The 14,489-nt window shown below is 46.3% G+C and overlaps 1 protein-coding gene across 1 annotated transcript; it reads right to left on the bottom strand.

Annotated features, from left to right (window-relative positions):
* Window positions 1–3,321: 3,321 nt before the first annotated feature.
* LOC127306532 (putative protease Do-like 14) lies at window positions 3,322–13,010 on the bottom strand. The gene is made up of 10 exons (XM_051337191.2): window positions 12,472–13,010; window positions 11,777–11,917; window positions 11,568–11,695; window positions 5,391–5,660; window positions 5,178–5,308; window positions 4,473–4,590; window positions 4,246–4,338; window positions 4,098–4,175; window positions 3,904–4,012; window positions 3,322–3,641 (listed from the first exon to the last, which is right to left on the bottom strand). The coding sequence occupies exons 1-9, from the start codon at window positions 12,893–12,895 to the stop codon at window positions 3,923–3,925; spliced, it is 1,473 nt and encodes a 490-aa protein (XP_051193151.1). The 5' UTR covers window positions 12,896–13,010; the 3' UTR covers window positions 3,322–3,641; window positions 3,904–3,922.
* Between the last annotated feature and the right edge of the window lie 1,479 nt (window positions 13,011–14,489).

Raw genomic sequence — 14,489 nt, 5'->3', positions numbered from 1 at the left:
TCCCCGACAACGGCGCCAGAAAATAGTCTTGATGACCCACAAGTATAGGGGATGTATCGCAGTATCTTCGATAAGTAAGAGTGTCGAACCCAACGAGGAGCAGAAGGTGTTGACAAGCAGTTTCGATGAAGGATTCACTGTAAATGCTCACAGACAAGTATTCAGGGGGGTTTTGATGTAGCAGTTGAATAACGTACGAGTAAATAAAGTGCGAGAGTAACAATTGCAGCGAGTGACCCAATCCTTTTTAGCACAAAGGACAAGCCGGTTTGTTTACTTATAATGACCAAACGTTCTCGAGGACACACGGGATTTTAGTCTAGTGCTATCGCTACATACGGCTAATTAATCTTCATTGTTTTGATAAGTGTTTTGTGTGTGAACCTGTGCTAATGTACCGCCCTTCCTAGGACTAATACATACTTGTGATTATACCCCTTGCAAGCGTCCGCAACTACAAGAAAGTAATTAAGAATAAATCTAACCACAGCCTTAAACTCTGAGATCCTACTATCCCTCCTGCATCGATACACCAATGGGGGTTTAGGTTTCTGTCACTCCGGCAACCCCGCAATTGGCAAACGAGTACAAGATGCACTCCCCTAGGCCCATAAAGGTGAAGTGTCGTGTAGTCGACGTTCACACGACACCACTAGAAGAATAACACCACAACTTAAATATCATAACATTGAATATTACTCAACCATACTTCACTACTAACATTTAGACTTCACCCATGTCCTCAAGAACTAAACGAACTACTCACGAGACATCATATGGAACATGATCAGAGGTGATATGATGATGAATAACAATCTGAACATAAACCTTGGTTCAACGGTTTCACTCAATAGCATCAATAACAAGTAGAAATCAATACCGGGAGAGTTTCCCCTATCAAACAATCAAGATCCAACCCAAATTGCTACGGCGGTGACGATGTCCAGCGGTGGAGACGGCGGTGATGATGGTGGAGATGATGATGATGGTGATGGAGATGATGTCCAACTCGATGGCGGTGACGATGGCGTCGATTTCCCCCTCCCGGAGGGAATTTCCCCGGCGGATCTCAGCCCGCCGGAGAGCTCTTTTCTCTCTGGTGTTCTCCGCCCCGCAGAGGCGGCTGTAACTCTTCGCGAGGTACCCTCTGTGGCTTAGGTCTTCGTGACGAAGGATTTCGCGAAGAAAAGGAGGCGAGAGGGGCTGTGGGCCCCCCTCCTCACCAGGCGGCGCGGCCAGGCCATGGGCCGCGCCGGCCTGTGGTCTGGGCCCACCTTGGGTCCCCTCGACTCCCCCTTCTGGCTTCCTTCGTCATCTGGAAAAATAGGATTTTTGGTATAATTTTCTTCCACAGTTGATCTTCCGAAATATTGCGTTCTGACGGTGCTTTTTCCAGCAGAATCCTGGCTCCGGTGCTCGATCCTCCAATAATGATGAAACATGCAAAATAGATGAAATAACATAAGTATTATGTCCAAATATGAAATATATCAATGAATAGCAGCAAATTATGATACAAAATAGTGATGCAAATTGGACGTATCACACACGCGGTCATGATATACCAAATGCATTCTTGATACCAAAATCTAGCCGGTCCTCTAACAATGGCAAATTGGGCTTGCAAAATCCCAAATGCTCTCTCTATATCTTTCCTAGTTGCCGCTTGTGCATTATGGAATTGGGTTTGCTTCTTACCTCTTGGTTGAATAATCGGCTTCACAAATGTTTGCCACCTTGGATATATGCCGTCGGCGAGGAAGTATCCATAGTTGTACTTGTGGCCATTTGTTTCAAACTCCACCAATGGACCTTCCCGCATTGCAAGTCTTGTCATTAGTGGTGACCGTTGAAGAACATTGATGTCATTGCAAGATCCGGGCATTCCTAAGAATGCATGCCATATCCAAGTCTCTTGGTCGGCCACCGCTTCAAGTACTATGGTGGCATCCTTCTTGTAGCCTTTGAATTGTCCATGCCATGCCGCTGGACAATTCTTCCAACTCCAATGCATACAATCAATGGAACCAAGCATACCGGGAAACCCCCGGTTGGCGTTGATCTCCAAAAGCCTTGCCGTGTCTTGAGCATTGGGGGCTCTCAAATATGTGGAGCCAAATACATTGACAATTGCAACGACAAAGCGCTTCACACACAAGATAGAAATGCTCTCTCCCATGGCCAAATGATCATCAACAAGATCCGCTGGGATACCATATGCCAACATACGCAAGGCGGCGGTCACTTTTTGATATGTGCTATGACCAAGTTCTCCGGTGGCATTCCTCCTTTGCTCAAAGAAGCGATCATATTTGGTGACCTCCGTTGCAATGTGCTTGAACAAGTTGAGACTCATCCGGAAACGCCGACGAAAATAGCTTTCGGGGAATATCGGATTCTCATTGAAGTACAACCGCATCAACTTCTCATGCCCTTCAATCCTTTCTCTCCACAACTTCTGTCTACCGAACACCGATCCACCAAATTTTGCCTCTTAACGGCGCGGTATGCTAATAGTAGCGCTATGTTCTCCTCTTCCTCTTGATCATACTCGTCATCCGATGAATCGTATGATGAACTCTACAAACATATGTATGAAATTACTTAACTATTGTAGCTAATTGGCGAGTGAAAATAGAGGCCGGCCGGCGGAGGCGCATACCTTGCGAGCAAATGGGCGAGCACCATGGGCGCGCCATATTGCTAGCGAGCTCAAAGACGATGACGACGACATGTCGACGGCGGCGCGGAGGAGAACGCGACGCCGGCGGGAAGGGGGACGCGGAGGAGGAGCGCCGACTGTAGCCCGTCGCTGGCGGCCGCACGAGTGCCACAGTGCGGCGAAGCGGCCGCTGCTGCCAGGAGGGTGTGCGGGCGAGGCGGATCTACACCGCGGCGGCGCGCAGCAGCGGGGGCGGCGACGGATTCGACCGGCGGCGGCGGGATTTCGCGCCGGCGGTAGGTGGGGAAATGAAGGCGCGGGCGCTGGCAGGGGAAATTTCCAGCCGTTGGCTTTTCGCGCTTGCGCGGAGCGTTGCCGCGCGCTATAGCCGACAGCAGATATGTCGCTCCAGTTTGTGCAAAAAGCCGCGCGTCCTAAAAAAATTTACAGCGCCGCCCCGTTTACCGCGCCTGATTCCCTCGCGCGCGCGGTGTACTGGCCGTTTTTTTGCAGCTTGGAGATGCTCTAAGTTAGCAGCAAGAGGAAACTAAAAGGCATAATGCAAATTTTAATTCTGAGCAGAGACGGTGACACCAGTGCTGCCTGAAATTATCACGAGGACTCGTTTAAGTTAGCAAGCAAGAGAAAACTATAAGACATAGTGCAAAGTTTAATTCTGAGCGGAGACGGCGACATTGGTCCTGCCTGCATTCATCACGAGGACTCGTCTACGTTAGCAGCAAGAGAAAATTTTATGCATAGTGCAAAATTTAATTCTGAGCACAGACAGTGACACCCGTCCTGCGTAACTACTATATAGTAGTATCTTAGTACCCCTACTACTATATCTTAGTACCTACTACTATATCTTGAGACGATGTTCACAATAAGACCATCACGGAGTCAGGAAGAAGCTAGTCTTTGTCATGATTGAGATCGTCAATACACTCAATGCACTACGTCATGGACTTGAGAGAGCCTGCAGTACACACAAACCCAAGTAAGGGAGAGCATTTTATGGTAAACATTTGCTGGTCACTACTAATATATGTTTAAGCCGAGTTTACTATACACAATTTAACAAATAGTGCCACCATTGTGCATGTTAGATGACAACATAATCAGAGATAAATTCATATACATCAACTTCTTATATGAGTGCACAACCCAATAGATACCTTTTAAAAGAAAAACGCAAGAAATTTTCTCAAGTTCTAAAGTATCCCACGTAGCCAACTTACTATTGGGCCAACCATCTGGTTAACAGTATGAGCGCACTGCAGCATCACAGAATGCTATGGGAAGAATAGTGCACACACTTGTTTTTGCACGAATGTCATGAACTCGTATCTGCAATGAACAAAGAAAAATATTGGAGTGCGTTATGTTGGTTATTTTTGTCACAAACTCAAACTTGGATTCTTTGTTAGTATACCTTAATATCTATCGTCGAGGACGAATCAAGTTTTTCCTCCAAAAAGTCCCAAGCAAGACTAAGAAGAAACTCTTCAAGCTACAACGCAAATTTGGCCACATTAGCTCTAAGTACAACTAAACTACCTACAGTGCTAATAATTTAGTACCTCAACTACAGTAGAAAGATGATCCATGTCAATCAATTCAATCACGTCTCCTCTTCGAATGCCAATCTTCTCAGCAGTAGAGTTAGGACACACCTAAGCAGATTAAAAAGTTAGAATTCTATTTTGCATTCTAGTTTTCGAGAAATAGCAGAAATTTGGTAAGGGAAAAAGGTTCACAATTATGAATTGGATAACAGGAAAAAGGTGTATTGTGTGTTTGAGGTTACCTCAGCTACAATAAAACCACTCCTGATACTGTGGCGGGCCCAAAGCTCATCTCGATAAACCATATCCAGCATTCGCACGGTTGTCAACTCAAGGTGATGAATTGGATGTGCGATCCGGCTAGAACAGGTCAATTTTTCAGTATCTAATCATATTGTAGATTCATACATTTCAAATTATCAAACTTAGAAGTTACAACCAGTTTGCAGGTAAACACTCCAAATTGTTCATCCATTCAATTCTTGCAGAATTTTGAAGAGTTACTGGACAAACTTTTTTTTCTACCAGTCCTAGGTTGTTGTCGATTTCTTTGGAATATGTATCAGAGGACTAGGAATCATTTAACACCCAAATCAGCTTAGAATTAGTTGGGTCCCAGTCAAGGGTCAATATTGCAGTCAGAGTCATGTTTGTAGCCAGCATATAATCATATAATTCCAACAGACGATAAAAGTAAAAAAAAAAACACTCTCAATGAAGATTCAGATCCTCCCTGTTCTGGACGGGATGAGCTCAACCAAAACATAGGGGGCGATTCCTTGTATCCATGCTTTGAACATTTCATTCTACCTTTGTTAACTCAGTTCCACTGAACAATCAACCTACTAGCGCCAAGCAACTCTTGAACATTAATTGCCATTTCTATCTAACAAAAAATATTTCCTCAATAGGATTTTAATATAAACAGTAAAATTTAGAAAACCTACCCAAATTGATTCCACATGTCAATACACTTTCTCACTATAGATGTCGATACAATAGCGGCTTGCGGGATATGTTTGACAACCAGGCCGATGACCTCACCACTGTTGTTAATTACTGGCCCACCTGTGCAAATCTGCATAAGAAATACAAGTGAATTGAACATGATGATAAAAACAAGATTATGGAAATACAGAACACTGAAATATATTGTTTACCAAGTGGCTATAATAGCTGGCGAACATATAATGATTCCTCTCGAAGAAAGGATACTCTAAACACTGTATCGAGCCATGGCTGACAACCAGTGCATAGTTTACTTCTCTATCCAAGACAACGATATTCTCTCCATAACACGGTCTAGATCCCAAAGAAGCTGGCACCAGAGTAAACCCTGTACTGATATCCAGAAGAGAAATTCCATAGTGGCCGTTGAAGAACATCACACGTGCCTCCACAACAGTATCATTTGATAGGTGAACTGATACCTAAAAAGAGAAGTTTTCATTAGATAAGCCATAATAACATTGTTTACCATTAAACTCAACTTAACAACTGCATGTATTAGATTTTGATATCAACTTCAATCACAAGAACATAAACATGCACTTCAAATCGAAGGAAATACATGTTAGAACTATTATCTAATGATAAGTTACATGATAAGACTTTGACAATACATGTTTAAATCATTTTCAGCAGATTACTTCAAAGAAAAAACACACTTATGAGAAGCTAGTATATTTGCGAGTGCGCATCCAGATTGGGTGGATAAGTAACCATGGGCAACTTTTTAGTCTTCCACCAAACAGACGATTCTTGTCGGTTGTTGCTAGCCAAAGCAACCAAAACCTCTTTCTTTGCAAACAAACCATAGCCACAATGCTCCTGCCTCGTCAATTCACACCCTTCGCAGCAGTAAAGTGATGTAGACTTGCAACAATGTTCTGCGAGCGCCACCCCCACTGGTGGATCACTTGTGGAATCCACACTCGAGGAATGTGACTTGCAGAGGCCTAGCGAGAAAAACTTATTCGTCGAGTATGTCTACTTTCTTGTATGCTGACCATGTTTATTGATTGTAGAATCCCTCTCCTAATTACAAATCTCCGCTTTAATAAGTAGATATACCTAGTAGGATGGAATTGTATTGAAGGTAACTATACCTAGTGGGATTACTGTGCTCACAGCTAATTGAGGAGAAGTTATAGATAAGTATCTTCTTTATTCCAACTATCATACAATTATATTAAGGTCCATAACCTCCCGGTTTTATATTTTCTTTAGCTATTTTTTTCTTTTGATCTCATCCTATTAGCATTATAAATTTATGTATATGCATGTTACAAATGATGTGTTTGAAATAATGACCAAGTTGTAGCAGCACTATTGCATGGCTAGCTTAATTGATATGTCAACAACTTATTTTAAGTACTAAATACTAAGCAAATGCAGTCATTTGCCTTAAAAAACTTAAAAGTTTATTTTCATGTTTGAATGTTATCTATTTGGGTTAACTTGGTCGAGGTTTACTTGCTTCTTTCTCTCTAGAAAAGCAATTGTTCAAAGGCTATTAAAAATATTTGAACCACGTATGCAGAGTTAATAGCATAAAACTGCCACTTTGGGGGCCAAATTTACAAAATGGTACCACAGGTGGGGCCCGCTATCAGAATAGGTGTCAATTCGCTTTAAACGCTCCATTTGCCTGAATTGCAAAAAATCACCACTGGGAGGTAAATTTACACTACGAAAATGTTAAGTGGTACCATTTCGTAAATTTAGTCCCCAAAATGGTTGTTTTATGCTATTAACTCCACGTGTGCAGGATAGTATTGATAAATATGAGCTCCTTTAATGATCGTGGCCTTCTCGTTGTACACATGGACTCATGTCTACTATGTCTTGTTGTTTAGGTAAACTAGAGGTATTAACTAAATACAGGTCTGTACAATCCATATTGTTTTAATAACCGGTTAGAGTTAATGTTATTTACCACTCGGTTTGTCTTCATATAGTGTATGTGCAAAGGAAGAGGAAAGGGTTGTAGCAAAACTGCAAAAGTTTGTTTTGTTCACATCTAAGACTGGTGAACTTTGTGAATTGTCACAATGATTTACCCAATCCCCTGTGTATTTAACTATTATTTTTGTGTTACCTTTTTTTATGACATAGGAGCCAAGGGTCTGCACAAGCTAAGCATCACGAACATAGAAAACAGGTGGAGAAAAATCTCCATTTTGCATGGCAACGTGTTAGATGGAGCAGAATAAGTATTGTGAGGTCGAATAGCGGCCGGTTTGCGGCTTGAGACGTGAATACAGCCAAGGCAACACAGCTGTGGAAGGTAAATAAGTACGTGTTTGCATGCTTCTGTATTATTCTCTTATATTTGCATCATGTTGCTTCCAGCATTTTATGGCATACAATTATTAGGAGAGAGAGAGAGAGAGAGAGTCATTTGAGAACCATCTCTTTGAATTTGGAGACTGAATTTTCATCTTAGGCATTCTTTCTCGGATGTTAGATGATGTCTTCATTGAATTCATATGCACTGTTCCATTTAGGCCTTATTTACGGTTTTCGTAGTTATGACCGATTGTGCCATTTGATTGACTACATATATGGTCAAGTTTGATCAGATGGGTATGATGCTTTGGGATACATACCAGTCGCTAATAAACAGATTGCTAGTTGATTATTTTGCAGTCATATGTTGGACCAAGTCTCTTTGAAAGTTTGGATAGAGCCAGAACAAACTTAAATCAATGCATAGATGAAACGTACTATTGATTATTAGCACAAAATAGCCTAAGGAATCATAGAAAGGAACTTGTTTGGATACACTAAATGTGTGCACTCTGTTATGAAATGTCAGCTATCACATTTTGTGTCCATGGAAATGCTCGGTACGGCATTACTTGTGTATTAGTGTAAGGAAATTATATGCCATGTGATGAGGGACAGTAGAGAAAATAAAAATAGAAGTCAAACCTGTTATGGCTTCAACACACTTCTACTCCCACCATTCAAAATTATAAGATGTTTAAGATATTTCAATATGGACTACATACGGACCAAAATGAGTGAACCGACGCCCTGAAACGTGTCTAGATACATGCGTATTAGAAAAAAAGCTACTTCCTCTGTTCACTAATATAAGACATTTTAGCATGCTTGCTCCCGTAGGGTTTGTAATAAAAGATTTTCTTGTTAAGAGGTTGTATCTATCTTAACTTTGTGCACACGCCAATATCATGTGTCATTCCTTCATCCTATGGAAGTTTCTGAATATATAACTTCTGTACTACTTATGACGCAGCCAGAGAAACATTTTTAAGAAGGTCGATGGATCCAAATGTGGTGAAGCTTTCAGGGTCTGCTAGGATGAGCCTTTCGTGCAGAAAACAAATAGGAGCTATTGCTTGTGAAATTAGTTCATGGCCAAGACGTGTTTGGAAAAAACATTTCACCAGAAGTGAGTGAAGTGTAAAAAAACTAATTTCCATTCAAACTTAAAACATCTATACTTGAATTTCAGTGTAAGAAAATTAACTACTCAAAAAGTAATAACATTGTCGCTACTCTATGTTCTATGAAGGACCAGAAATCTGAACCATGCATTTGCACTGAACTATACATCTAAAACATGGTCCAGACTGCTATTTTTTTCAATTGTGATGTTTTAGTTCTTGAAAACGAAACAGAGGCTTCTCCCTGCAAATATTTTACAACAATAGGGCTCAAATCAAGAAAGAAGGCAAAGAACCATGGTCACTAAACCTGTTGTGGCTGCTTTCCTTTGCAGGAGATGACTACTGAATGTCTTCCACTCAGTGGCATATGAAGGTAAGGCCGCACATGGGATTCATTGGGATTGGAGAAGATAACATGCAATTCAGAACGAGTTGGATTGGAGGGACGTGTGGCGACAAGGATGAAGGCGCGGTTGCAGAGAGGAGAAGCAAGAGCGAGACGCTGGTATTTCCGTATTTCCCATTAGGTGGAAAAAAGCCATGATTGATGCTCATGTTCCAGATATAGAACTACCTTTGGATCAATATCTAGACATATTCCATTATTGCTCTGCGCAGTGCATGGGTACCATACTAGTAGTATATAAAAAAACTAAAACGTGAGCTCCTCTGACTACCAGGTAAACACTCAATGATATCATAAGAGCATGTCTTACAGACCTCTTAAAAGGGCCAAACCCGTATAATAACCGCCGAAATACGGGTTTAGGCTCTACCCGGCCGTCTAGCAGGCCCCGTAAAAATGCCCCCCGCGTCGATTTTTCCCAGTTTCGATTACGGGGCGGCTCTTCGTGTGGGAGCTGGAATAGAGGGCCAAACCAGTATCCTCCCCTCCACTGCGCGCGAAGGGTTTCAGCGAAACCCAACCGCCGCCGCCCGATCTCCTCCGGCCCGCCCTTCCCGGCAACGACGCGGCCGGATCTCGCTGCCATGGATCCTCCGCAAGGCCCGCCGACCGCCGGCGGTGCACCACCTTCGGCCGCGGTGGTTGATGTCCCCGTCGGAGGTCCGCCAAAGGCCGGCGATGTGTCGGCCATGATCTCCGCCACCATCCCGTCGAAGAGGAAGAGGTTCCCGAAGCAATTCTTCGAAGCCCCTTCGGCGGCCGCAGCTCCGCCGGCTGCCAAGAAGGGGGTAGGATGAAGACGAAGGCGGCCGGGCCGAGGGGCGCCCCGCAGTCCAAGGTGAAGACAAAGGCAGTCAGCCGCATCGGCCTCGCGCCTCCACCGTCGTCCAAGGCCACGACCCCTCCTCCATCCGTTCCGGCCGCGGCGACGCCCGCGCCGCCGCCACCCTCCATGGACGTAGACAAGGTGTTCGATGTTGAGACCACAACATCGTACATGGACATGCTCAACGATTCCGCGGTGGACTTGGACGCCGGCATCGATGCGTTCGGTAGGGAGGACAATGTCGAAGGGATTGATGATGATGAGGAGGATGAGGGTGACGAAGCCATCGATGACGAGGAGGTGGTTGAGGTTGATCCAGCTGCCGTTGGTTCTTCCTCGACGCCGAAGCCACGCACGGCGAACTACAGCGAGATCGAAGACGCGATCTTGGTCCGTGCTTGGAGTAGGGTGGGGATGGATGCGTGCACGGGAGTGGACCAAGGCGGCAAGCGCTATTGACAGCGCATCGAGGATCTCTACCACCAGCTGAAGCCTCGCACCAAGAGCATGGCCGACAGATCCTACCGCTCCCTTGAAGGCCGATGGAACATCATCAAACCAGCTTGTTCTCGTTAGTGTGCTGCCATGGACCAAGTGGCCGACAACCCCCCTAGTGGATGCGTGCCGGAGGACTATGTAAGTTTTCCATTGCTTGTTGCTATCCATACTATGTGCAAACCTCACATTGCTTGTTGTTGCGCAGCCCAAGTATGCTCAACAAAGGTACAAAGACATGGCCGGCTCCAAGAACAAGGAATCAGTTTCAACATTGCTTTTCCATTCTTCAACATCTTCCTAAGTGGAAGTTGAGGGACGGCGAACCAAAGTGCAAGAAGGAAGCACTGCTCACCATGGATGATGAAGCGGAAGACATGAGTGCGAGAAACGCCGGCAAGCCCGAGGGCAACAAGAAAGCCAAGGAGAGGATGAAGGTAGAAGGTGAAGCATCTAGCTTCGGGGAGAAGTTGGATCAACTCATGAAGACCAAGGAGGCATTGACGATGATTCGATGAAGACATTGGAGACCAAGCTCCTCATCACCGAGAATAAGGAGGTGAAACTTGCCAAGGTGGAAGCAAGGCGGGAAGATGCCAAGGTGAAGGCCGAGTTGGGCTTGAAGATGATCGCAATCAAAGAAGCCAAGGCCATGAAGGAGCTCTTGGCCGAGGAGAGGGAAATCATGATGATGCGCACCGACGACATGGACAAGGATCAGCTGGCGTGGTGGAAGGAGACCAAGGCGGACATCATTGCGAGGAAGAAGGTTGCGCGTGAAGCTCGTGCTGCAAGTGCTCTTGGTTCATCGACTCCTCGAGGTGAGTCTCCGGCGAGTGGTGGCGCCGCTGGCGATGGACTTGTTGATGGTTGATCACATTTGGGAACTTGCGTGGCTTGAACATTGGCTATGATTGCGTTGATCGCGTTGTGATGTAAAAAAACTATGAATTATGCATCACATATTTTGGATGTGCTATGTTTGATCTGAAGTTGTTGTGAAATTGTTGTCTAAAACCCTGTTTTACCGAGTTGGCAACTCGTCCAAGCTAGGGTGGGGATACGGGGTCTGCTAGCTCGGACGAGTTTTCGGCCAGCTCTACTCGCGTTTTAAGGGGCAGAAAAATACGGGGTCTATTAGACATGCTCTAACTGACAAGGAATGAACGAAATGAGACGTGCAATTTGTTACCTTTTGATTTGGGTTCCGCAGCTTGCCCTCCTTGGTGCACATGATGCTAGCCGAAGACAAGATCTTAGCGCACTTACCAACCTCATCGTACTCAATGATGGTGCCGGTGGAATATAAAACCGATCCATCTGTAAACAAGGAGCTGGGAACTATTAGCGACTAGGAAAAAATAGTCAGAAGAATCACACAAAAGGTTTACTCAAATGTACCAGGTTCAGTGGCTGATACGTTCACAATGGAGCGGGCCACGTTCGTGATCATGTCTCTACCATCCATGCTTGGTGCAGATCCCACGGATTTAGTGACCCTGACCCTTCCTCTCCCACGGGCCAGAATGTTACAAAGAGAATCTTAAGAGAAAAAAAAAGGACAGTATAGTAGTTAGGGCCAGTTTGATTCGCATGATTTCACAAATGTAGGAATACGAAAAACATAGTAATAGGACAGGAATGTATCTCATAGGTTAGTAAAAGCACGAATTTGCTAATTGGGTGTTTATTCGCAGGAATAGGAAAAACACAAGAATCCTTAAAACCATAATTAAATCATGATTATCATGCAACTTATGGCCTTTTCCCCGTTCTTTGTGCATAGGAATGTAAAAAAAGAGATTTCAGTGGATTGTAGAATTCTTTTTTTTTTTTTTTTTTTGAAACGGGGGCAAAAGCTTTGCCCCAATCTATTGATTAAGAAGAAGTTTTACATGAAAGAAGATTTCTCTATGAAAGCTAAACCAAAGGCAAAAAAAATCCTACACTTTTGCTATGCTCCATTCTTTTGAATCAAATGGATGAACAGTGCCACCAAAGGAAATTTTCCTATTCCTATGAATCAAACAGGGCCTTAGTGTAGCAAAAGGGAAAGACGGAGCTAGTAACAAGTGAACAGGAAGTTACGTTATCACCTTCGTCTCCGAGGTCAGTGTTGTTATGCAGCGCGTCCATCGCATTCATCCAAGCCACCACTTCACTGTGTGTACCAGATTTGGGGTAAGGAATCTCTTTGGGAGGGAGCGGCCGGGCAGCCAAGGCGGCTTCCTCCGCGGTCATAATCCTTTCACCGCCTCCCGCCGCCCTCTTCTTCCCCACACTGACGCCCTCTAAGGCGACTTCCTCCGCCGCAAGCATCCTTTTACCGTCCTCCGCCGCTCTATTCTCCCCCACACTGACGCCCTCCACCCTCTGTCGTTTGCCTCGAGAGTCTCCGACTGACTGCGCCGCGTCTGTAGGCCCAGTATTCTCCCCTGCCAGCAATCTTGCCTCCCCGTTCGGCGACGCCGGAGTACTCGTCCCCCCTGAATCGGGATCATCTCCAGCCGCCGACCTCATCCTCAGTCTGGACGGCGTGCTGGATTGAAAGGGAAACTAGGGTTACTGGACCGAAAGAGAAACGATCGCACACGGGCGCGGCAGATTCACGCCGAGAGAACGATGCGGCGTGGCGCAGCCGCGCAGGGCAGGTGTTTCAGGTCTGTTTGGTAGGCTCCACCAAAATTTGCGCTCTCGGGCCCTCCGCGCCCTACACCGTCTCGTCCCCATCCCGATCTCTTGCCTTTCTAAGAGCATCTCTAACAGTACCGTACATCCCGTGGGAACTGAACTTTTCCGGCGAATTTACGGGTTCGGGCCGAAACGCGCGCAGAACAGCGCCCGAATACATGAGCCAGCCCGTAAACGAAGTTCAGGGGCCCGTGAAATCGAGCGGACGCCCCGTATTAAAAGAGTTCGCGGAGGGGAGTTCGGTTCGCAAACCCTACTCCCCTTCGTCGTTCCTCTCCCTCCGCCGCCGCTAGTCGCCACCTCCGACGAGCAATCCACGTAGCACGAGCAACCGATCCAAAGCCCGCCGCCCCACGATGGCTTCCCGTGGAGGATCCAACCTGGACGACCACTGGCAACGACGCCTGGTGGGTCAACTACTTCCAGGCGCAACACGACATCGAGATGAACAGCACCGTCGGCCTCATCCGCCGGCGGAACAGCTGGAAGAAGGAGGGGCATCTCCTCTTCTAGGGTGTTCCGGGACGCACCCTGGAGCACGTCGTCGACAGCATCCAGAACGACGCGTCGATGTTGGAGATGTCGTCATCACCGCCACCATCCCCTACGCTTGCAGCGCGCTGGAAGCCGAGGAGGACGTACTCTTCCTCCTCCAACTCTTCCTCGTCAGGGCCGGCGCGATCGGCGCCTTCTTCGTCGCACCGTGCCCAAGCGCGAGGTGAAGGAGGAGCCGGAGTTCGCGACGCCGCCCATCAATCCGAGTAGCGGCGGCAACAGCGTTAACCGGCAGCAGCACAAGCGCGCCGACGGCGCCCTCCTCATCCCAAAGCCAGAGGTGAAGGAGGAGCAGGACGACGAGGCAGTCGGGAAGGTGGCGCTGTTGGCGGAGTACGAGCGGCAGCAGCGTCTCATCGCCAGCAGCGACGACCCCCGAGGACTGCCCAGGGCTGCACGCGGTGTTCGCGGCGCCGCTGAACGACAAGGACGCCTGGAGGGGCGACCTCGACAGGGCGATTGCCATGTCCATCCGCGACATCGGGAAGCCACTTATCGACCTCACCAACGACGGCGAGGCTGTACCAAGCGGCGCGGTGAAGGACGAGCCCGACGAGCGCAGCAAGCAGGACGTCATCGTCGACGACATGTACAACTTCCACCAGTACTACAGCGGCTCTGGCAGCCGCAAGTACTACTAGATTAGGGTTTAGTTTAAATTTCATCGAATTTCGTTCGAATCTATGTAATATATAGCAAGTTTGAATGAATTCGTTTTAGTTTTAAATATCTGAAATTTTGTTTGGGAGACGCGACTGGGGAGCGACGTTCCCCAAACACGGCACGAAGAAAACACGTCCCCCAAACTATAAATCCGACGCCATTTGAGGATGCTTTGGGGACACGGCTGGAGATGCCCTTAGCTGCA

Source organism: Lolium perenne, chromosome 1 (assembly GCF_019359855.2).
Source record: "Lolium perenne isolate Kyuss_39 chromosome 1, Kyuss_2.0, whole genome shotgun sequence".
Classification (NCBI taxonomy): Eukaryota; Viridiplantae; Streptophyta; class Magnoliopsida; order Poales; family Poaceae; genus Lolium; species Lolium perenne.
This window is presented reverse-complemented; position numbering and strand designations above follow the sequence as displayed.

Bases quoted from the DNA above. Each gene is read 5' to 3' on its own strand.
- LOC127306532 (XM_051337191.2), bottom strand. From the start codon at position 12,895: ATGAGGTCGGCGGCTGGAGATGATCCCGATTCAGGGGGGACGAGTACT. The intron at 11,696-11,776 runs GTACATTTGAGT...CCTTGTTTACAG, and splicing joins CGTATCAGCCACTGAACCTG to ATGGATCGGTTTTATATTCC. The intron at 4,013-4,097 runs GTATACTAACAA...TGTTCATTGCAG, and splicing joins CCTCGACGATAGATATTAAG to ATACGAGTTCATGACATTCG.